The sequence below is a fragment of the Tachysurus fulvidraco genome, chromosome 16 (genome assembly GCF_022655615.1).
Source record: "Tachysurus fulvidraco isolate hzauxx_2018 chromosome 16, HZAU_PFXX_2.0, whole genome shotgun sequence".
Classification (NCBI taxonomy): Eukaryota; Metazoa; Chordata; class Actinopteri; order Siluriformes; family Bagridae; genus Tachysurus; species Tachysurus fulvidraco.
Genome location: NC_062533.1, coordinates 5393706 through 5418280, shown reverse-complemented (window position 1 = coordinate 5418280; position 24575 = coordinate 5393706). Strand labels below are relative to the sequence as shown.

At 41.5% G+C, this 24575-nt stretch overlaps 1 protein-coding gene and 1 pseudogene across 6 annotated transcripts in view; one reads left to right on the top strand and one right to left on the bottom strand.

Annotated features, from left to right (window-relative positions):
• Nucleotides 1-1832, top strand: part of LOC113658715 — a 40801-nt pseudogene extending 38969 nt beyond the window's left edge.
• A 2337-nt stretch (nucleotides 1833-4169) lies between these two features.
• dnm3a (dynamin 3a) overlaps nucleotides 4170-24575 on the bottom strand; it is a 32826-nt gene continuing 12420 nt past the window's right edge. For 2 of the 6 annotated variants that reach the window (XM_027171245.2, XM_027171246.2), the window contains 7 exons: nucleotides 24236-24349; nucleotides 19161-19270; nucleotides 15740-15851; nucleotides 14043-14207; nucleotides 10146-10381; nucleotides 9467-9670; nucleotides 4170-4875 (listed from right to left, as the gene is read on the bottom strand). In XM_027171245.2, the coding sequence (XP_027027046.2) occupies nucleotides 4794-4875; nucleotides 9467-9670; nucleotides 10146-10381; nucleotides 14043-14207; nucleotides 15740-15851; nucleotides 19161-19270; nucleotides 24236-24349 (1023 nt within the window). In that variant the 3' untranslated portion in view covers nucleotides 4170-4793. Of the gene's footprint in view, nucleotides 4876-9226; nucleotides 9334-9466; nucleotides 9671-10145; nucleotides 10382-14042; nucleotides 14208-15739; nucleotides 15852-19160; nucleotides 19271-24235; nucleotides 24350-24575 lie in introns of those variants that run through there. The other 4 variants (XR_003444451.2, XR_003444452.2, XM_027171247.2 and 1 more) reach the window with 4 other exon arrangements.

The window sequence follows — 24575 nt, the reverse complement described above, 5'->3', positions numbered from 1 at the left end:
TTTATACGGGACTTTGTTCCTGGTGCACGGATGGACGTCGTGGAACTCGACCCAGCCGTACTGGAGGTAGCAAAGAACTTGGTTTGGTTTCCAGACTGATGATAGGATGAAGGTCATACTGGGAGATGGTCTAGAACAGATTAGCAGCAGCAGCAGCAGCAGCAGCAGAGTGCGAAAAGTCATGTAGAAGTTACTGATTGTCTCATGTCCGGTGTACAGGTGTTCCTATTATTCATTATAACAAGAATCAGCTTTAATGGTTTTACATCTATTCGAAAACAATAGATATTTATATGATGGGATCGATATAGATATGTTTTCAGTCATGTGAACGCTTATGAAATGCCCCTAGGAGACCGTCAGGCGGCTAACCCAGACTCTCCTCATTCTCAATCCTCATTCCATCTCTATTTATAGGCGGACATTCCTATGATGTCATCGTTTTCGAAGTTGACAGCAAGGACCGCTCCCTGGGCATGAGCTGCCCTCCGCTGGCTTTTGTAGAAACCACCCTAATGGAGAAAGTCCACAAGCTATTGACTCCTCGTGGTAGGCTTCACCTCGGATGTCTTTCTTTTTCATTTATTTTTTAACTGTTACGATAATGTAGTTGACACATCCGTGATAAATGACAACTGTTGTGTTGCTGCACATGAACCACAGTGATTATGCTAAGCATATCTTTCTCTGTCTGTTTAAGCTCTCTCTCTCTCTCTCTCTCTCTCTCTCTCTCTCTCTCTCTCTCTCTCTCTCTCTCTCTCTCTCTCTCTCTTGGTGTGTCGTGACTCAGCTCTGAGGCAGTCAGTGTTGGAGCGTTTGCAGGCCTTGTTCCCAAGTGTGTTTTCTCGCCCTATTGAGGGTGAAGTGAACGAGGTGCTGCTCTGCTCCCAGGGTGGAGTGGTACGAGACAAACCAAGCACCATCCCGCAGGAGCTACAGCAGGCTGCTAAAAACCTGCAGGTGGCGCTGCAGAACCACAGTCAGAATGCTCCCTTTAACCCTCAAATGCACAAAAAACAGTATCAGGATGTGTTAGAATGTGGCACACTATAAATTATTTTTTTTTGTAAATCGGCTTGCTTTAAAACCAAAAGCAGATGATTATTGGTTGAAGAATCTGTGCTGTTTACAACAACTTCAAGTCTTGTTTAGTGTCGTGTTTTCTTATAAGTGAAGTGTGTAATGCTTAATTTGTCCTAAGACATAAAATAATAATCATTCAATCTATAATCTTTTAAAACTTGCAAAATGTTGTAATGCAGTGCACCTAAGGTCATTTCAGTATAATTGCCAAATGATGAGTGAGATTTAAGTTATAAATATAGGCTTCACAACAAAACCATATATATCCACCTTATTGTTTCAATCCACCTTAAATTTCAGATTTCAGAACGTGATTTTTTTTTGGAACAGGTTCCATTAACAACTCGCAACAATGAGCTCTCCTAAACTCGCTATACAGTAATAAATTCCGTGTAATACTCCAATACAACACACGAGGGCGCGCCACCGCGTTGTACACGATTTTAAACCTTTGAATCAGATAACGAAGCAGTCATGTGGGTGTGTTAAACGAAGCTTCTGACGTCATAGGTCACGTGATTTTGCCAGAACGAATCAAGCTTCGATACAAAGCTTCAATTAAAATCGGTTCATTTTTTTTGACACACGCCTTGGAGCTTCGGTGTCACTGGTAACATCACTACACATAATACATCCCATAATACTGTGCACTTTTATATTTCAAACTTGCACATTTTATGAACAGCAGATATGTTAATCCCTCTCCACTGCCTCTCTCTTTCTACCCATCCCGAGGCATCCAGTAACTGTACCAGCTCCGATCGTCTTCCATGCGATGAAGATTTTGGACCTCCACTGAGATGAGGCCGACTCTGAGAATCCTGAGGCATCTACAGATCTACCAGCTCCAGTCAGACTCTGCAATACTAAAAAGGAGATGTGAACTCCATGTGGTCTTTTGCATCTATATAACATCTGTTTGACTGCATTTTTATAATCACACCCTTTAGTGTCACCCATATGAGGATGAGGTTCCCCTTTGAGTCCGGTTCCTCTCAAGGTTTCTTCCTTGAATTTTAATCTTGAATTTTGCATTCTATTAATCTTTATATTTTTCTTTATATTAACCTTTTGTTCTATGTTTCAATTCATGTTTATTTGCATAGCGCTTTTTACAATAGACATTGTCTCAAAGCAGCTTTACAGAACATAAACATAGAACAGAAGGTAAACATATGGAATAATATAAAGAATCAACAAAAATAAAAATTCAAGATTATTATTAGATACTATGACTATAGATCGTAATGTGTATGTATTTATCCCCAATGAGCAAGTCTGAGGTGACTCAGGCAGCAATGGCAAGGAAAAACTCCCTTGAATTGGTGAAGGAAGAAACCATGTTTATGTTCTGTAAAGCTGCTTTAAGACAATGTCAATTGTAAAAAGCGCTATACGAATAAACTTGAATTGAACTCAATTAAAGACACAGTTGGAGATGACTGTAACTGTCTGGAGGTGAAAAGCTGTCAACTCAAAGGATTAGATATATGGTGACCGTAAAGGCCAAACTTTCATACAGTGAACACTCATGGCCTGAGGATCTATACATTTTCTATAGCACTTACTTTTAAGGGTAATAGGAACCCAGGGCCCGAATTAATAAAGCTTCTTAATGTAAAGAATTGCTCCTAGTGATGTAGAAAATTCCATTTACAATGAAAGAGAAGATCCTAATAAAGATATAAGCTATCCATAAAGCCTCTTAACCCTTAAAAGAGCTCTTAAGGTCAAAAGTACTGAGGACGTAAGAGGCTTAAGAGTTTCTGTAGCAGAAGTGAAAATGGCTGAAAGTTGAAGAGGGAGAAGAAGTGTATTGTATACAATATTTAATAATGATAATGAGTTAAAAAAAAATGCCACAGATTAGATAGTATAGCGATTCTTTTTGTGCCAATCATATTAAAGGTCCGACACACAATATATATAATTTGTATCTCTAATATGATCGGTTATGAATGCAATCCCTACATTATATACTCAAATATATTAATATAGACACAATGTGAAGGCTTATAATAGACCAGATTTCAAAAGAGCTCCTTTTTTTTTTTAAACTGGCCTCCTCTCTAAAATAAGTGTTTGTATTCTCCTAGCTCAATGTTGCTCTGAGATTGGTCCTGAATCACTCTTCAGATAAGATTCCTAGTTAGGCTTTTTAAGCTAAATTAGGAGCTCTTGGGGCCCTCAAGTAGATCCTAGTGGACTCAAGGTGGCACGAGAAAGGGGACAACCCTGAACAAGGTGCCATCTTATTTCAAGGCACAATCATATACTGTATACACTTGCAGAACTCTCACACACTACAGACAACTTAGAGATGCCAATCAGCCTACATTGCACTGGATCAAGCAATCATTGGTTTCTGTGAACTCACACGTGCATAGAGCTTTCTTTGGAGTGTGTTACAATGCCCTGTGATGCAGCATATTGGCTGACATTAAGTTTTTCACCTTCATTCTCCCTGATTGACAGTTGTTGCTTCATAGAAAATTCTGATAGCAGGGGAGTTAGGGTTGGTTTGGAGAGGGGGAAGTGAGTGAGTTGGATTCTTTATAGAAAGTTTTTGTTTTTATACTATTAATCTTTGAAGCTGGAGTGATTTTGAAGTGGCTTGATCCACCTCACGTTTGTCCAAAGTAGGCACAAAGTAGTTATGTGGCCACTAGAGGTCAGTGTAACCTTGAGGTCTGCTGAAGTGGGGTGTGAGCATGCGTGAGTGTGTGTGATGCTTATTAGCAGTAACACCATTCATACCATTTTCCCCACTGGTTCCAACAGTGACACATCAGACGATCACTCAAGAGATGAAAGAAAAGACAGCATCAGTCTACCAGCTCAGTTGGCAGGGATGATATCTGGAATAGTGCTGCCATTAATCATAGAGAACGGATGGTGTCTGTGTTGGTGATGGTGTCAGTTGCCACTTCACAGTTCCATGGTTATGTGTACACTTACCTGCACTCCACTTAGGACAGACTCCTGATCCTTCACAACCCTGACCAGGATAACACAGATACTGAAGCTACTCCAAAACTTTCTGAACCTCTGAGGAAGTCGGAATAAAAATCTATTTAACGTACATGTAAGTGTACAGCATGTTCCTTTTTAATAAGATCTGCCATTATTTACAAAAGCACTTTACACACACACACACACACACACACACACACACACACACACACACACACACACACACACACACACACACACACACACACACACACACACACAGTCACTCTGCCTGACAGAATATTCACAAAAAGGCAAAAGAACACAGATGAAATCTTTTATGCAGAACAGCACAGGCTTGGTGGAGTCTTGCTGCAAGTGTAGAATAAAGAACGTATAAAATGAATAAAATATTGCAGAATATTGTTCACTAGTGACAACATGCCAGCGAGGCATCAGATTCACTGGTGTATCTACAGTCCGTTTGTAGTTGATCCCCTCTCGTCTAGAAGCATTTTGAACATTAAGGGTGTGAGAGTTGAGGTGATAGATTTCAGGCTAGAGCAGAAAACACATACTCATAAATAACCAATGTTGTAAAAACCAGCTACGATCTACTACTGCTTTTTGTTCCACCCGAATATTAAGTGCTTTAAAAGGTGGGTTTGGATGCAGCCAGAGTGTAGCACCTGTAAACCCTCATTAACGATTCGGTGAGAAGAATCTGGACCAAACATCAGGGTGAAGTTCTATAATTCTCACTCATTCCTTTTTCCTTTTGTATTCGGGGTTCTCTTATGTTCGTGTTGCTTTTGCGAAGGCACTGCTGGTGGCTGTCTCCTGAAACACACACACACACACACACATACACACACAGAAATCAGCATCAGATATCATGTTTACTTTTCTTCTAATAGGCAGCTTTCAGTGAGGATGTTTTCAATAAAACACGATCTTAAGGCGCCGACCAATCGGGACGAGGAGGCATCTCTGCTTTCTGTCAGATTGAGCATTCCCTCTGAAACAAACATAGATTTTTTTTTGCAGATTCGGCCCAAGACGTGTTGAGTGACATCAACACACATGAATCGAAGATGGATTTAGCTGAATATGTGTTGTGTTGAACATGAGTACAGCTCTCACAGAACCTAATTATGTATCTACACTGGGAGGTGTTTAAAGGAAGAATCCAGTGCTTGCTGTTTTGCCAGGTTTAGGTGGTTTTCCCCGTAAAAAAAAAAAAAAAAAAAACACAAAAAAAAACCCCAACAACAACAACTGTACAAGTCGAATGAGAATTTGCAGCAAAATAATTTTGGGCTACAATAATCACAAAAAAACTCTAGAATCCTAGAAGACTGACTGCAGAAAGCGCTCAATCTTGCACAAACATCCAAGTCTCTGCATGTGTTTTTGTTTGAATTTGAACACTTTTTTAAAGGCTACATTAAAACGACTGATCATAGCTTTGATTAATGACTGAAGTTGCATCAACTTTAACTGCTTTATTATTTCCATAAGTGTCATCAGATCCCTGTAAATAAAAGGTACACACCACAAACCTACGTTACATCAGATACCATCAAATTGTCTCTGTAAACGCCTAATTATTAGAGAACGGCTTCTGATTAGTTCAGATGAACGTAGCTAATGACAAATCTATTCTGCAAGGGGAAAAAGCATCTCATTCAAATTCAAAAAAATCAAATATGTTTACCGTTTCTCGATTCTTTCCTTCTGAAGGTGCTTTTTGAAAAACGGTGTGGAGAAAAAAAAAGACTTTTGGAATAATATTGTTACCCCTTAATAATTCCTATCAGGGCTGTGACACCAAATTGGCACGAGCTGCCATAAATGCCTAAGGCAATGTAGGCTGTCAGTGAGTGTGAGGGAGAGAGAGAAACTGTGTGTGTGTGTGCACCGCAAATCCAGGAAAGATCCCTGTGGAGGTTCAGGAATCTTGCTTTCTAATGGAGCTGGCAGAGGGAGATGTTTTTTTGAGATGAGAATGAGGAGACGGGGGTTTGGGGAGGGGGGATATTTTTTTTTCCTCAGGATCTGCGGCGAGCCCTGGACAATCGAGAGAAAAGATGGAGATGATGGAAAAGAAAGCAAAACCAGGCTTAAAATTGAAACGGATTGAACAGCCTGGAAATACCAGAGGTTTATTTTGGAGCAGGAGACAGTACAAGGACTAGTATACACACGTCTTATTGTGTTAGACAATGAACATCGAAATCTGCATTTTTCATTTATCCCTAATGAACTGAGGAAAAACTCCCTAAGATGATATCACATAAGATGTCGTCCAGCATCACAATTTCGCTCTTGGTCACTCCGATTCTAAAACTTAACCGTTTTTCCTGCTTTCATCACATCAATGTCAAGAACAGTTATCATTAGAATAGCTAACTTAAAAAAAAAATATAAAAGGAAACATCACAACTAATAAAAATGCGAGTTGGGGTAGAGGAGTATATATAATCACTTGAGCATCCAAAAAAAACTACACAGTAACCACAATAATATATCCAAAAATAAAGCAAGGAAGTCAGGAAAGGAAATAAGGATGCCATGAAGCATGGCATAAACAAGATGCCACTGAAGGAGTTCATCATCTGTCAGTGGTTTTAACGTTATGGCTTATATACTGTGCGTGCGCACACACACACACACACACACACACACACACACACACACACACGACTCTCATAAATTGGATTGACTACAAATAATTACTCTTCTATAACAGTATGTTAACAGAAACCTTTAGTAAAATGTCATATTAAAGAAGGAGAAAAACAGGAAGTAATTAGTTAGTAATCTTGTCTGATAGTAATTAGAAACTCAGACTCAAGCATATGAACTAACCTTATAACCATGCAGGTCGTTCTTATTTAAATATATTATAAAGAAGATGACTGGGTCAGGCGAACAGCGTTTAATGGCTTGTGAAGCACATGGAGCCAAAGGAGAAAAGCCACACTGCAAAGAGTGTGTAATTTGTATATACTCTAGTACTGCAAAAGAAATTAAGAGAGCAAAATAAGGGCATAGGAGAGGTGGGGGGGGAGCGAGAGAGAGAGAGAGAGAGAGAGAGAGAGAGAGAGAGAGAGAGAGAGAGAGAGAGAGAGAGAGATGCTCGAGAGCTGGAATGTATGATGGAGTGAGGAAAAAGTGAGAAATGAGAGAGAGAAAAGGGGGATTTGGTTGGCTGAGAATAAGCAGTTGAAAAAGGGTGGAGGTCCAAAATGACCCTTTTCTGAGTATAGAGGTAATGAGGGAGAAAGCAAATGAAAGGACAGCCAAAGGGAAAAAAAAACATTGAGAAAGAAATAAGTGCAGGGAAAATGGTGTGGCAGCAAGAAAGACTTGGATCAGTGACACCCAAACTGGACAGCGAACATCATGGACATCACTCGAGTATGAACGCTCGAACAAACCTTGAGTACAGCTTTACGGGCTTATTAACTAATCTCAGAACCCGTAGAAAACCTAATACAGTTGAATAACTATATGAAACGTGAGAAGTGTTTATTTACAGCTGGTGCTGACTGGATTCAGCCATCCAACGCATGAGCGGGGGAAGGGGATGGAGGCTGGCTGTACTGAATGTTGGGGGGGAGGAGGAAGAAGAGAAAAAAAGAAAAAAGAAAGAAAAAAAAAGAAATATGAAAAACACATTTTCCAGTAGACCCCCACCCAGCTCAAGTAACCTCTGTCCTCACTGTGCCGGCATCTTAATTCGTGTGTGTGTGTGTGGCCATGTTTTTATAGCTTCAAGAGGACCAAATGTCCCGACAATGACAGAAATATCAAGTTTTGACATTGTGGGGACATTTAGTTTGTCCCTATGAGGACAACTGCTTTAGAACAAAACCTAAAAGAACCAAAATGTTTCCTTTTCTGTTACTGAGGTACGAGTAGTTGTCAATGGAAGGTCCTCACAAGAATAAGAAGACAAACTTCAGTGCGTGTGTGTGTGTGTTTCTTCTGTATTTTTTTAAATTTGATTTATGAACATAAACAGTTTTCTGGTCATAAATCTGCTCATGGTGAAAACAGTTTCTGAGAGCCAGCATTATAGTTCTGGGAACGTTAACAGTACGGTAAAAATTTTCTCGATGTGCAGATAGGTAGCCTCATATTTCACTCCCGTCGCAAAAAGAGTCCTTTGAGTATAATAGTGAAAAGTCCTCCGAGAAACGGTATGCTATTGTTTTCTCAGAACATTTCTATTCGAACATTTGGCACGGACGGTAAATGCTGTACGACCGACGGTCCTCATGCACTTCTCACGTCCAGAGTTTACAGGTGGTAAAAGTCTGTAGTTTGCGCTTTGCAGGATGTGCTACATACTGATATACACTATATGGTACAGGCGGCAGTTTGGGATTGTGCCACAGTGTAGTCATGAGGCCCAAACTATTACGCTGTACACTGCTGTCAGACCTTGATTAGTTTATTCAGGTGTAGAGGGATGGAGTGCGTGTGCTGATGACTGAAGCTCGTTCTCAAAAAACACAAACAAATCCCTGTGAGTTAGCTGTCGTAGATGATGGATATGATTTCAGAACTTTGGATGGGAATAAACAGAGTGAGTTCGCAGAGTTCCCAAACATGTGCCTTTGGCTAGACCGAGTTTCTGACCGCTTTAAATGCTGAGCGTTGAATCCGTAACCAAACGTCTGAGTGTGCTTAATAACGTTTTAACCAACCTTCTGAAATCAACTAGACTACTGAGTACACTCAGTACAACACTCAGTCAAGTCCAGCTGCATCAAATTCTGGATAAGTGACTGACATGACTGAATGGGGACAGGAGTTTACCTTTTAATGCTTAATCGTTAACTATTAGTTCATATATATTATAATTACGTGGTTGTGAATTTGAAGTGGCGCTTTATAGCTTTGGACTCGTACTAGACTCTGGACCGTGTTTTGTAAATGAAACACATGCTACTCTGTCCGGTCCTCTAAACAAGCTGGGCTGTGAAATCTCTTCTTGTTTGTGACGAGCTGAATTCGGTTAAATGAGTGCGTAAATGCTTGTGACCGGCTGCAGCACACCATCAGCTACACAAGTCTGGATGATTCTATTTAATTACCTACATAAAAAGGCATTTTTCTTGCGATAATTAGTTCTGCGAAAGTATTTTTAAGTGCTCCTGCTGAAACACACAAGACTCACCATCTGACAGTTGATGACGACTTCTTGCATCTTAAAGGTTCGATGTAGAAGAGAGGATTTTTCATTCACAAATCATTCCAGGAAGAGCCTCCTTTGTTAAGCTAGAGCTATTAATCATAACCATCCAAAGAAAAAGTGAGCTAGTTGAAGTACTGTATACGTTGTGTCGTATAGGATTCATACTGAGCGTAGAACCTGAGTCAGGAGCATGAATTAACCGAGTGCTCAGTAATTCATTACCTGGGTATGCTGGGAGCGATACGGTTGGGGCGTGTCAGTGTCTGAGGCGAGTCTTTGTTCTTCGGGACTTTGGGGACAGATGGAGCAGAACAAGATGGGAGAAGAAGGACAGGAGTAGTTGGAGGAGCAGAAGGAACAGCACCGAGAGTCGGAGGACCGGCACAAGATGATGTCTTTTTAGAAGCACAGAGAACTGTTGGAGATCTGAGAGAGAGAGGAATGAGAGAGAATGAGAGTTGCCTTAAGAACGTTCATGATGTCTCGTATAAATGATTGTGTGTCTTGCTTGCGTAGATTAAACATTATTAATGATGTGTTTTCTTGTTTTGTCATGGCCCTGGCCATGTTTTAGTGTGATTTAACCTTACTCTTGTTAGGGATTTGTGTGGATTCTCCTTGTATTTTTTCCCCTCAGAGCTATTGCTATATTTTTGTAATGGAATATTTTGAGGATTAAGAAAACCCATCTTGCATCCAACTGTGTTTGACTCTTACAGCAATAAAACCAAAAGGGAAGCTTCCTGTTGGTGTTCTTTTAATTAAGTTTGTTCAGCTTCACATACACAAAAACCCTTTATTATCCACACCAGTCATTTTATTTTGACTTTAATCTACCACACAACATGATTTAAACCCTTTATCTACCTCGGAATCGATTGACTCCGGGACTGTATCCTACCTGTGGTTAACAATGCTGCTTAGTAGTCCAGGACCTTCTACAGGGGTTGGAAGCAAGGTGGACAGTGTAGATGTGGAGATCTCACTGAGGATGGACAACGCCTCCTTCAGGGCCGAGTGAGTCCGCAACACATGCTCTCTGTGCACAGCCTGCTCCGGAGACTCCTCCATCAGAGCCGAATGGTCTCCTATAGAGTAGAGCTGAGCCAGCAGCTCCGAGTGGATAAACTCTTTCACCTGTGGGAAGAAGAGAGAAAAACAGTAAGCAGGGATGATGGGAAGCCAGAAAATGATAATGGAAATAAAAGAAAAGACAGAAAGTATGAAACAAGTCCAAATTGACGCCAATGGCGTGGATGGGAATGTTGACCACCAACTAGTCTGATCCTTCTTGTTACTAATTTGTGTGCCATAATTACCTTTAAATTATATCTCAAATATGTAGGAAGCTATTGAAGAAAACTTGATTCTTAAAAAAGCATCATGCAGATGATGGAAAAATCAGAGAGAGCAATAAAAATGGCTTCATCGGAGGTGCCAGTAACCCGTCATCCTTAATGTAGCACTTTGAAGCTTTACACTTTGCTATAATCCTGTACACTCTCTGCTTTAACCCACACGATCACCTGCTACTCTGCAAAACCCAAAAACAATCAGAAACTGTGGATCTGTTCAGTTACTGTAGTACTGGTTCCACTCACATGTCAGCAAACAACTGCACAATTTGTTATTTTAGAGATGTGGAAAATTTTCGTATTCTCAGAAGCCTAAAGAATTTACAGCCTAAACACCACGTTTCGAAAAAGTATGTTACCGCGTGAGAAGTTGGACCTGTTAAGTTTAATCAAGTGGTGAAAGCACAAAGTTTATGTATGAACGGTCAATATATAACCAAAGGGGTGGTGAAATGATTGATGATGTATTTATATAGGATAGCGTTAGAGGATAAACTATTCATGGCATACACAACATTTGACATGCTGATGATATGCAACCTGTTTGTGTCAGTACATTGATATTCAGTGTATAGAAGTTTCTTCTATAGAAGACAATAAATCGTATAAACTGAAACGTCGATGTTGCTACAAACGAGCGCGAACCCTGTACTTCAGGAGTAATACACCATACACAAGTTACACATATAAATTGACTAACACATCAACACAGGTAACACATCATACCACACACTCATCCGTTTCCTATTACAGCATGCTCAGTACTGTTTATTCTTTAAAAATAGAACTTTCCCACCGATTACAAAGATTACTCTTTGTTATTTTTTTTCACAGATCTTAGCCATGAGCCTCAGCATAGTTGGGATATAACACAATACGTACATTATCTGTGTTTGTATCTCGATCTCTTTACTGCTCAAAAATATTCTGTATCTGTTTTTGTATTTGGGTTTCAGAAGTGAGTGTGGTCTATAACATAAGTTTAGCTTTTTTTTTATTTGTTTTGATTAACCCTCACTGGAAAATACTGCTTGATGAAAAAAATTCATAAAATATAACAGATTTGTATCTATCAGAATCTACTATAACACTGGTGCCCCTTTTCCACCGGAAAGAACCGGGTGCTGGTTCAGAGCTAGCGCTAGAGCTGGTTCAAAGTTGGTTCCACTGGCGAACCTTCTAAGAACCGGTTTGCCTTTCCACAGGCTAGAGAGCCATCACAGCGCCGAGTGTGACGTCACTGTATATGTGTAACGTGTCCCAGCAACGTTAGCGCAGCAGCGGCAAACACAAACACAACAACAATGGCGGATGTTGCTTTACTGTTAATGCTCATGGCTTTGCGAACCCACATTGGCATCCAAACGCGGCGAATAAAACGTGTACGTGCATCTCTGTGTAATCTGCATAAACGGAGGTTGTAATCGATAAAGTACATAACGTTATTTATCGTTAACAGAAAAAAATTAGCCTTAGCATGTAGCTACCTACTATCATGTGTGCTGATAATGTATCATATCACGGTAAAGTAAAAGTGTATTAAACATTAGTAAACTTAAGGTACATTATCAAATGCGCTAACAGTAGCCCCGCCCCCAGCTCCCGCCCCAAGCGGTTCTTAAGTCTAGACCAGCAACGTTTTGGTGCTACTTAAGAACCACTTTTCCTGGTTCAGAGCCAGTGCTTTGGCGGTCGAAACAGAAAGAACTGGTTCTAAATTAGGCTCTGGCTCCGAACCAGCACTCGAACTGCCTCGGTGGAAAAGGGGCATGGGACAAACTCCTGGAGTGCTGCTGTGGGGTCCTATAAACTATAAACACACAGTTCTTTTGTTTTCACAGAAATATAATTTTTGGAACGTTTACTTAGGCTAAAATCTTCTAATAGCGTTGCAAACTTCAGGGTTGTCACTCGAGTTCTTCTCTCGAACCTTAACACCACATGTTGGGGAAGTCGTGGCCTAATGGTTAGAGAGTCTGACTCTCAACCCTGAGGTTGTGGGTTCGAGTCTCGGGCCGGCCATGATTGAGACTTTGTCACTTTGAGCAAGTCACCAAACCCCCCACCTGCTCCCCAGGCGCTGCAGCATAAATGGCTGCCCACTGCTCCGGGTGTGTGTTGACGGTGTGTGTGTGTGTGTGTTCACTGCTGTGTGTGTGTGCTTATGGGTTAAACGCAGAGAACAAATTCTGGGATGGGTTAAACGCAGAGAACAAATTCTGAGTATGGGTGACCGTACTTAGCCGTATCTCACGTCACGTCTTCATGCACAGGTCTTGTGCACAGGTACGTTGTTGTTCTGGAACAGTTTCTGCCACTCCGATTCAGTGACGTGAATCTATAATACTACAGCATACAGAGACATTCTAGACAATCTGGGTAGACACAGACACAGGTAGCCACATGCTTTTAACCACCTGGTGTATATACTGAAAATCAGAAATGAATGCCACTGTTGAATATAAAGAGAAATGTTTTGGCTGCAGTTTTTAGTTTTTATGTTTTCGTAGTGGGTATGTGATTTGAGAACGTGGCGACCCTCCATTATACTCCACCTCCTGTCCGTATCAGTATTCATTTTTGTTTCGGACACAACATTTGTTTCATTCCTACAAAACAGTGAGAGGACATGTTTTAGCTGCTAGGTTGAATGTCATATACGTAGTTTGGATGGTAAACATACACCTAATTATTATATATGGTCTTCATAGTGACATGCTTACACGGTATCCGAAGCATTGATTTAGATCTGCTCTTACTAGACAGCTGTCAACCAATGAGAAGAAGTATTTTCAGTGACTATGATATGACTGCAGGATATCTAATGCACATGGTGCTGGACCAGGGCCAGGAAGATTGTAAAAGATCTCAGCCATCCCAACAATGGACTCTTTTCTTTGTTGTGCTCAGGGAAACGTTTTCGCTCCTTGAAAGCAAACACAGAGAGAATGAGGAGAAGCGTCTTCCCACAGGCCATTCGAAGTTTAAACCAGGAAACACCCAGGATCTGGATCTAGTACTGGACCTCTACCCATCACTGTTTTTTTGCACTGACACTTTAACTCTGGACTGTCACGTTAACGCTGGACTTCCACAGCACAGTACCACTTTATACACACACCATACTGCATAAGGACACTTTAAGGACAATAATTAAAACCATACGCATTTATGTATATCTATATACCTTATTTTTCACTTATATTTTCATATTTTATATAGTTTCTTTTTATATAGTTTATACTTTTTATTAATCTACCTCCTTTGGGTTATTTTTTTAGTCCCAATTTGCATTCCCTATGTTTGAATACCGGACAGATGCAAAAGCATTTCACTGCATGTCGTACTCTGTATGTGTATATGACGAATAAAATTTAATTTGATGAACTGTCATTTATATTTGATTTTAGTTGAGAGAGAGGAAAAGCATAACTATCACTGACGTTGTTGATCATCAGGTGCATGATGGTTTTGGGAATCAGGTCCCGTATGCTCTTGTAGACGATTCTCATGTAAGAGTCCACCAGGCTGCGGATGGTCTCCACCTGCCTCTCAAACTGTGGATCCACGAATAAGATCTCATCAAGCTCTGAGATGTCACCATCCGACTGACAAAGGGAAAGAGAGAGAGAGAGAGAGAGAGAGAGAGAGAGAGAGAGAGAATTTATGAGAGTGAAAAATAGAAACAAACTTTATCCACAAGGTTGTTTAAGATTAGAAGGGAGACAATAAAAAAATGAGAGAAAGAAACAGAAGGAAAAATACATCCAGAGACAGGAAGAGGTTTGTTCTATAGACTTATGTCAAAACAAGTTATGGGGAACCCTGACAGAACTCTAATATCACTCAGCAAGTCCCCCCACTTCAGAGGGAACGAAGGAATGAGAGAGAGAAAGAGAGAGATAGAAAGAGAGAGATGGAGAAAGAGGGTAGAAAGAGAGGGGGCTGATTAGAAACAGACATTAACGCCCCTCTTTCCTCTCTCTTCTCTTCAACACAGTGACACAAGAGCTGAGGAATGCAGGCGGCCTGCTGATGGTGGAGCAGCCGGTAAAGAACCTGAAGTCTGCTGGCCAAGTGGCAGAGCGAGAGATACACACTCACGAAACAGGACACAGAAAGACAATTTAGAAGAGACTCAGACACATTCAGGGAGGTCACAGTCAGAGGACACAGGACTCCTGCTCTTGAACCATCTCAGAGAAGTGACAGACATTTACAACTCCGAGAGAGGATTCTGAACAGAAGTGAACAGAAAAAGTACAAATATTCAATAAAAAAAAAAAGAGAAAAAAAAAAGAGCTTGAGAGAAAACACATGCTCGGAAACACTCTGGGAAAAAGGTTAAATCCCCAACTAGAACACGAGAGTGAAGTCTTACTGGATTGTGCCAAATAAAAAATAATAAAAAAAAAAATGCAAGAACATTTACATTTGCATTACACAACAGCACTCAATTATATACTGTTAATCTAATCTCTATAACCCTAAAGCTCATAACGTAAGATTTGGCATCAAGTGTAGTCACATGCTGCTTTAAAAGGTTCAAAACTAGTAGTTTAAACCTAAAAGAAAGACAAATTCTGACTAAATACAGAGCAGATTCAGTGTTAAAGTTAAAATTGAACGGCAAACTAAACCCTAAACCTAAAGCACTTTGACCTACAAGAAGTGAAAAACAGAGACACATTTCACTCTCAAAAATAAAACCATGTTAAACGGGAAAAGTCGATAAATTCAAAGCCGTCAACTCAAACTTCTCGTCTCTGAGTGCTGAACACAAACTGAGCTGGGTTTCAGAGGAGTATAATCATCTATATTTCTAATCGAATCTATCCCTAACATTATATATTATATTTATTCGATATCAATGTATCTAACACTGCACATCTGTAATACATCTGTAATTCATATCTATTAACGTTTTGCCTGTTCATTAGACTTTTCTGCTTCAACTTGGTTCTATAAAGTGTAGATGTGTACACAGATAGAGTAGGATATATTATATACCTGGAGTAAACCTTTAGAACATGATTCAGCTATGTTTTCAGTGCTACCTGACTGAGCAGCAGGCAGTGTACAGTGTGTATACACTACAGGTCAGTGCTGTACAGGTTGAGGATTACTGTTGTTGTCTTACTGTTATTTTCTCAGGATAGACTCCAGCACGCAGCAGTGAGGCTTTCCAGCTTTCTGCCTCCTCCTGCAAGTCACAGGCCAGCTCCAGATGCTTGTAGTCCTTATATACGTTCCTATGGTTGCAACACACACACACACACACACACAGTCATGACAGGCTTGACAAAACAAACAAGGTCACTCAGTACAACTGGGATCAGGCCTACATCTGACATCCATTCTCTTCCTTTATTCACAATCTTTATAATCTGACATTGTTTGGAATGCTTTCGTGCTGTCGCCTTTTTCCCCCATCTATGTTTTTCCTCCTTCCTTGCTGTCACCTCCTCGGTTTGTCTCTTGCCGGCATAGCTCCATGAAGCAGTAATCTGGAGTCCAGCTCCCTCCATCTGTTACACATTCCCTCTAATGACTGTGTTGTTTCTTTCTCTTTTTGTGCACCCCCCAACACCCACCCACCACCGTTCGCCCCCACCATGTTTGCGCAGCCTGTTGTTCGGGTTTGTTGCGCCTGTGGGGCGAGAAGCTGTCAGGCTGCTCCACAACATGGGTCCGTTTCTGGCTGCACCTCATACTAGCATCACAAAGTACACAAAGCCTGGGCACAAGCTAACAGCAGGTGAACACACACACACACACACACACACACACACACACACACACACACACACACACACACACACACACACACACACACACAACCCATCTCGCCATGCATTACAGGCAGGAATATGTACATGTTTGTGTTATCTGTCCAGGTTGTGTGTGTGCTTTTTTTTTAAGCAGCTACACTTCAGCAATGAGATTAAAGGATTACCCAAAAATCTTTTTTTTCTTTTTCTTCTAGATTTGATCACCTACTAATTCTACTCACCTTCCAGCCCTCCCCTATTAGAGATACAACCCGGGGAAAGTGAAAACAACCACATGCTTCCGCTGAGCCATGAGAAGTCACCCCGCCGCATCACAGGGCAGCGTAACACACTCGGAAGAAAGTGCTATCTACACTCATGCACATACATGAGCTGACAGTCGGCCACGATTGGGATGTGCCACTGATTAACAGGAAAGAGATTATGCCATATCCCACCTCCTATTTTGTTCTCTTGGCTTCCCAAGAGATCAAATGAATGTCTTTAGCCTGGAGAAGAGACTGGAGGAGCCAGAGGAAATCCCTGAAGCACAAGGAGACGATGCAAGCTTCACAGATACAGGGTGGAGTTGGAAATCAAACCGCCAACTATAAGGGACTATAGCAGATACAGCAATATGGCGGCACATTGGCAAGCAGGTAACGTCAGGGCCTCACAAGGGTCAAGGTTCACCATGGCTCCTAGTTCAATCCAGTGGGGAAGCACTTATGTGCTCCCCTTTTGTTCAGCTGAATTCCTCCATGCTCTCTGGTCAGTACTTGCATCGGAAAATACAACACAGTTTTATGTTTTGAAACTTAAAAGGATTCTGCACACATTTTCTCATAACCGATGTTCAGCCACAAGGCATAGTTCTGCCACGCACAAGTGGAATTTACATAGAATTGGCAATCACGTAAATTACACAGCTTGTTTTATCAGAACCGTTCCAATCCAGACAGAGTCGGCTGTGTGAAGTTACACGCTGTGTTGACACACGCTATGGGTCCGAGTTAGCAAAACTTCAAAATGCATCTACAAATGTGTTACTATAGACAAAATCAACAAAACAATCAATGATTAGTCTAAAAAAATGTTCTTGCGCCGTTTCCGGATTCCGCTGCTTTCTCTGAAGTTGAGCCTTTTCTGACCACAACCAGAGCCATAGAGGCAACATGCCATCGCACATGAGCACCAAATGATCACTCTCTCTCTCTCTCACACACACACACAAACCACAAATTACGTGCACACACACACACACACACAACACACACCACAAAAAATGCATGCATGCACACACACACACACCACAAAAAATGCACGCACACACACACACACACACACACACACACACACACACACACACACACACACACACACACACACACACACCATTTTTCTAAAAAAAAAAACTACTGGCATTACATTGACACTTTGTCCCTTCTCATGCTGTTGGAGTTGGACATCATTTCCAAAACATATTAATACTACAATTGTGAGTGTGTGGCTGTGTGAGTCACTGTTTAATACTAAGATAGTTTTTATGTTGGAGTGTGTTGTCCTGTGTCCCGAAATCCCAAATGACTTCGCTGACAGAGTGGAGTCTGCCCCCTGACACCACCTTTGGCATAGAGATGTGTGCGTGTGTGTGTGTGCGTGAGTGCATGTAAGTTGGTACATTATAGCATAGCAAGTTGAGATGTTCTGTTTCAGAGAAAACACACGAGAACAAGAATTCCTAACTTCCGCGGAGTGCAAGTAGTTTGCTACGTGTGTGCGCATTTATGAAAAGTTATGTGAGTTAATCCGTGTGGATTTGTGTTTGCTTACATAGCAATCCCTCGTATTAAATCTCTAATTAGTCCTGGCCACACCCACAATCAGAAACCGAGCTGTGCTGCTTAGGAAAGAATCTAAGATTAAGGGAAGAGGGAAAGGGGGATAGACACTAGCCAGGAATGTGTCAGCAGGTCCTATAGCACTGCCCGTGTGTGTGTGAGAGTGTGTATGTGTGTGTGAGAGTGAGAGATTCTGAGAGGAAATGTATAGCATGTGGTTGCTTTTACATTCGTGTAAATCCCCCAAGTTTCAAGAGTACTGTACTGCATCTCTTTGGCATGTGAATGCTGACCTGAGCATGTGTGTGTGTGTGTGTGTGTGTGTGTGTGTGTGTGTGTGTGTGTGTGTGTGTGTGTGTGTGTGTGTGAATATATAACACACAGCACTTTTTAAATCTATTGCGCTCCCAGTTTGTGTCTAGCATAATAATTGTCCGGGAAACTCCCAAGCGGAGAGCAGCCAGAAGAACAGACACAAATTCCAGCAGCAATAGCAGAGACCGTAGACACACAGGAGAGACGGACCGGGGTGACTGGTGATATTCGCTGCGATGGAGAACGGGGTGGAACGTTTGTCAAATGTTGTGTGTGTCGAGTTTTACGGGTTTTCTTATGAATTCGAATCCGTTTTATAACCGCCCGAAGATAAATCACTGTGCAGCTCTGAGCGAGTGTCATGACCTCTTATTAGTGGCAAGACTCACACACACACAAACACACACACACACACACACACACTCTGGTCAGTGTGTGAATCCTGAGCTGTGAGTCACTAAAGTGTGGTTTGTCTGTAACTAGCTGTGTCTCCATTTCCCAGTCTACAGCCTGATCATTTCTGACAACCACACAAATGTAAACCCTCTCTACATAAACCCCTCCCGTCTCTGTGTTTGTCTGTGCTTGTGTGTGTGTGTGTGTGTGTGTGTGTGTGTGTATATCCACAACTGACCTATGCTCTGTGTTAAAGATGGAAAAGGCATGTTTGCTGGACATGAAGGTCTTCTCCACAGTGCGCACTCTCAGGTTGTCCAGAGGCAGCATGTATTTCTTCTCCTTCTCCTAAGGGGAAAGATCACACACAGTGCAGAGGTCACAGGTGAGAAAAACCTCACTAGGAATAAAACTGATATCAATATGTATTGCACTGTTCATTGAATCTGGAAGTAATCGTCCTTGAAGGAAGAATTTTTCGTTAACTGTCTGTCGACGAAACCTCTGTAGTGTCTAAGGCTCACACAGAATAAGATCACCCAGTGTGTTTGTCCCTAAATGTAAACTGGAAACGAAATGAAAATATCAGTAAAGATTCTGGATTATGAACTGACAGCATACTCAAGAGCGTAGGAAAAAAAATGTATATATTTCAGTCGAGGGGAAAAAAACCAATGAATATAATTGTAGCCAGCGAGTAAAAAAGAAAAGAAAAGAAAAGAAAAAGAAGATAAAGTCCTGTATGATTGAAGTGTATGAGGTCGTGTAGGCATTGGAATTTGCCAAAGGAATTTTTCTTGATTATTTCTTCCTTTGAAAACCAAACCCTCTAAACACACAAATAACACAACCTGAAGCAAATGAAAGCATGTGAGAACGTTTAACAGATGCTGCAATTTTACGTTTAACACCAATCAGCTCTAATACCAGCCCAAAAGCAGCGTCGCGCTGGTCCTAAAGAGTCCCACAGCTGGAGTGATCTATATCCGTGTAATCAGAGTTAGCATAGCTGGAGGGAAGCGTACTGAAAGGGATGCTGCAAGATTTTGGGTGAGTGGCAAAAGACTTGGGAGGGAGAGAAAAGGAATGAAAGGGGGATTGAAAGATAGAAAGAGAAGGCCCACATGTGGAAGCCATTATTCGGCCTGAGCCTCTAAAACACAACATTTCTCAAAAAGAGGGGGCAGCTTCCCCCTCTCGCACCCGCTCCCCCCTTCTTCTGTCTAGGAGGGGCTGGGGTCTCAGGAAACGGCTTGGATTACACTGTGAATAACGACGCAGCGGAGAAGTCTCCGAGACGGAGAGAACCAAAGGTGTAGATGGACAGAAGCGAAGAAGGAAACTGGTTGTGATTTCATGGTGCAAATACACAATATAAATTAAAGGAAGAAAAAAAAAAAAGGGAGATCAGCTAAGAATAAATCACATCCTCTGCCCTTTCCATTTTTTTCTTCAGCCCCCCACCAAACCAACTCCAACCCCCTTCTCCCTGCACCCTTCCTAGTCTGTACCCTTCTAAAACTTTCTCTTTTTTCCCTTTCAGAGGCCCACTTCCTGCTGGAGTTTTTAGAGGTTGAAAAAAAAAAAAAAGTTCAGAAATGACGAGCTGGCGTTAAGACTACAACATCTGGTACCGCTTTAGAGAGAGAGAGAGAGAGAGAGAGAGAGAGAGAGAGAGAGAGAGAGAGAGAGAGAGAGAGAGAGAGGAAATGTGCAGAAGTGTACTTAAAGTACAGAAAGAAGTTAGACATGGGAGGAGACAAGAGAACTGGAGAACTGCTGATGGAGGTGTGGACAGCAGAGCATCGTAGCAGAGGATTGAAAGTCTGAAAGAAAAAAAAAATTGATGGCAACAGAGGATCCAAAAAATCAATTCCCCCAGGGTCCTATCAACCCTTATATGGCCAGCAGGTTCCTCCCTCTCTCTCTCTCTCTCTCTCTCTCTCGTTCTCTTGCTCTCTCATTCTCCGCCCGCTCTCCCTCGTTCTTCTCTCACTCTTTTTTCACCAATGCCTTCCCTAAATGTGCTGCCAGACTGCCGGCTACGGGAGTGAAATGTGCCACGTCAAGACTGGATACTCGACCACAGCGACCAGGAAAATGCGCGGCGACTCCAGGACCGAGGCGTCTCAGAGACAGGAACAGGACAAAACTGACAATGGAGCTCTGGTGTACGTCTCCCTGCTCTCCCTGTTTCCCAACGTCGGGAAGCCAGTGAGAGATGGAGGCAAAGAAGGAGACTATTTCTATCTTGTTTATTTTTTAATCTTCCACCTCCTCCTGCGAAAGTCTGAGCCAGCGAGAATTGGGCTGAGCGACAGAGTAGGTAGAAAGAAATGAGGAAGTGAGTGAGAAAGAGAGAGAGTCAGAAAGTGACAGGAAGGGATGGAACCATCTCCTGCTCCGTCATCCCAGTGTTCAGACTACCTGTTCAGGATCATACTGGTGTACAGTAGTCTGCACATTGGTTAGACTGTGCATGGACTAGCTACGCTTATATGTACTTAAACTTCCACTCACAGACCTCAGAAACACCAAGTAATTTGATTTGCATATTTATTTGTTCATTTATTTTAAATCTATTGTTTCGGTTGTGGTTCGGTTGGCAGTCAAGATTTAAACTGTGTCTGTTAACCGGTCTGATCAAGTCCTGTCACTGTGATGTGAATGTCCAAATGATATTTGAAGGTTTGAATGAAGGTTTGGCGTTTAGCGATCAGACTGATAAGTAAGTTGCTGTGGTTGGAAGCGCAGACGCGTATACAGTCAGTGTAACTCTGATTACGCTTAGCTGATACTAGCTTTAAAGAAATGTGCAGAGTGTCAATGTAGTTTGGAGTTTGTGTGCTCCTGCTTCGTGAGCTCTATGTTAACTCACACTGCTGCATGCATGAAAAACTGCACAAGTGTGTGTGCGCCCATGCTGGGTACTTTTATATATATATATATATATATATATATATATATATATATATATATATATATATATATATATATATATATATGTACACACACACACACACACACAGAGTGTGGCGATGTAAGAGAGAGATTTACAGTCATCTGTTTTCCCTCATGCAGAGAGAGAGCTGGGAAGAGAGAGAAAAAGAGAGAGAGAGAGAGAGAGAGAGAGAGAGAGAGAGAGAGAGAGAGACTGCAGGAATGTGTGTCTGTTTAGTGTTGGGTTGGTTTACCCAAAGCAGCGGCACCAGAAAATACCGAGACAGCTATAACAATGGCAGCCTGTAGCTGTACAGCTGCTGAACTATTAGCTAATGAGAAAGAAGAGAGGAGAGAGAGAGAGAGAGAGAGAGAGAGAGAGAGAGAGAGAGAGAGAGAGAGAGAGTGTGTCTGGGAGAGAGAAACAGAAGGAGATAGAAAGAGAGAAATCTGACTATATGATAGGCTATAAGGAGTAAAGAGAAAGCAAGATGGATCTCTCTCTCGTTCTCTCTCTCTCTCCCTCCTTCTCTCTCTCTCTTCCTCACTCTCCCTCTCTCCCTCTCTTCCTTACTCTCTCTCTCCCTCTCTCTTCTTCTCTCTCTCCCTCTCTCTCCCCTTCTCCCTCTCTCCTTCTCTCTCTCTCTCTTCTTCTCTCTCCCCCTCTTCTTTTCCCTCTCTCCTTTTCTCTCTCCTTCTCTCTCTCTCTCGCTGAGCCATATAATTTTCCAGCCAGGAATGTGTATGGTCCCAGAGAGACTGCCAGCCACATAAAGTGAAAGTGAAAAAGATTTAAGACACAAGACGAATCAAGTGTCAAATAAAGATGAATGGCAGAAATTTTTTTTTCACAGCACAAGAAAATAAAACGGTAAAGAAAAAAGATGTGAACGCAGCCTTAAAAAAAAAAAAAAAAATAGGCGCAGACAAGGAGACAGCACTAAAGCTGACGAATTGCTTTATGTGTGTTCCAAAACTATTTTTTTTAAGCTTTAGGATAGAGAGATTTTAACCAAAGAGGGAAGTAAAGGCAATAAAAATATTTTTAAAAATTGTTAGATATTAAAAAAAAAACAGTTTTGGAAAGTAACTATAGATTTGGAAAGGCATTCCAAGGATATGGGATCAAGAATACGGCAGACTTCTAATGCATACACTTCTTTCCTTCTGTCTTTCTTTCTTTCTTTCTTTTATCCTTCATTAATTCAAACTTATTACTATCTTCAGAGGATGTTATATTTTGGATTTCTAAACTGTAGTGAGGTAGGTCATTACAAACTTATGCCAACAAAGACACACATCCATCCATCTATCTATCCATCCATCTATCTATCTATCCATCCATCCATCTATCTATAATGTATTTGCTGTTACAACACTATCACAGAATAGTCAGAGATAAATGACTTGTATCATTACGTACCAATTTAGTTTTTTTTTTCTATATTTTAGTTAATTAAGTTTTGCACAGGCGTCTGTGTGGTCACATGGGGAAGACTTCACACACAGAAATGACTGTGCAGACCGTTGTGTGATTAAACTACAACTGTTGCATATGCCTTTATATCACTAACTGTTAGTGTTTCATTGTGTTTATTCATCTAATCATTTGTATTTGGCCCAAAGTATAAGTATGTGTGTGTGTGTGTGTGTGTGTGTGTGTGTGTGTGTGTGTGTGTGTGTGTGTGTGTGTGTGTGTGTGTGTGTGTGTGTGTGTGTGTGTGTGTTTGGCTTGGGGGGAATCCAGCTGTGTCAGGGTGATCTGATCCAAATGCCTCTATTCCCAACAGAGAGAGACAGAGAGAGAGGGTAAGAAAGTGTTGGAGATAACAACACTTAACAAAAATGGAAAGGAAGTTAAAGAGAGCAAGGTAGGAAGAAAAAGGACAGAGCAGCCTATAGAGAGGTGTAAAAATCGGTGGATGCCGTGGCATAATGAATCGGATTTTAAGACTGAACTGGTTTTCCGTGCCAAATCAGAGCAATCTGAGTGCTAGTGTTACTAATGATGTGTCTCGTATCCTACGGTATCATGATCTGACATTCATTTTATTCTAGCAGAACAGAGAACAGACATGTGCAACATAACTTGTCCTGTACCTTCACATTCAGGTCTTTTCTAAGTGGCAGAGCGTGCCGCAATTGTCTGAGAGCGTTGTCTGTCTGCCTGTCTACACTTGCTGTGCAGAACTTCCTGCACCTGTACAGCAGGCACAGACAGGCAGACAGATGGCAGCCCATCTGGCAGGCCACACGGCATGATGGACGTGTCGGACAGCCGATAGTGGCTCGCAGAAATCACAGATTACCGATGACCTGATCCTGATAAACTGATCTGATGTTCAAATGAAACAGAAACAGGTCAAACCTCACCTCCTCATCTTTAAACCAGGAGAGGCTTTCTGCAGTCAGCAGGAACCAGTACTCTCTGGCTCCTCCCTTCATCAGACTAATGTTGTTGATGGTCAGCCAGCCTTTTTGGATCACCTGCAAAGCAAAAAGAGGTCAGGATGCAAACGTTAGAGGGCGTGATCCACGGCAAGGTGGAAAGAAAGATACCAAAAGGAAGAGTGCTCCGAAAAAAGGAAGAGAAGTGTTATTTGGGTATAATTCAATAAAGAGTCTTGTGATTGAATGTGTGTTTGAACAGAAGTATATTAAAATACATACCGAAATGTTTCTACGTGTTTTAAAGAAAGTCTATAATTTATGA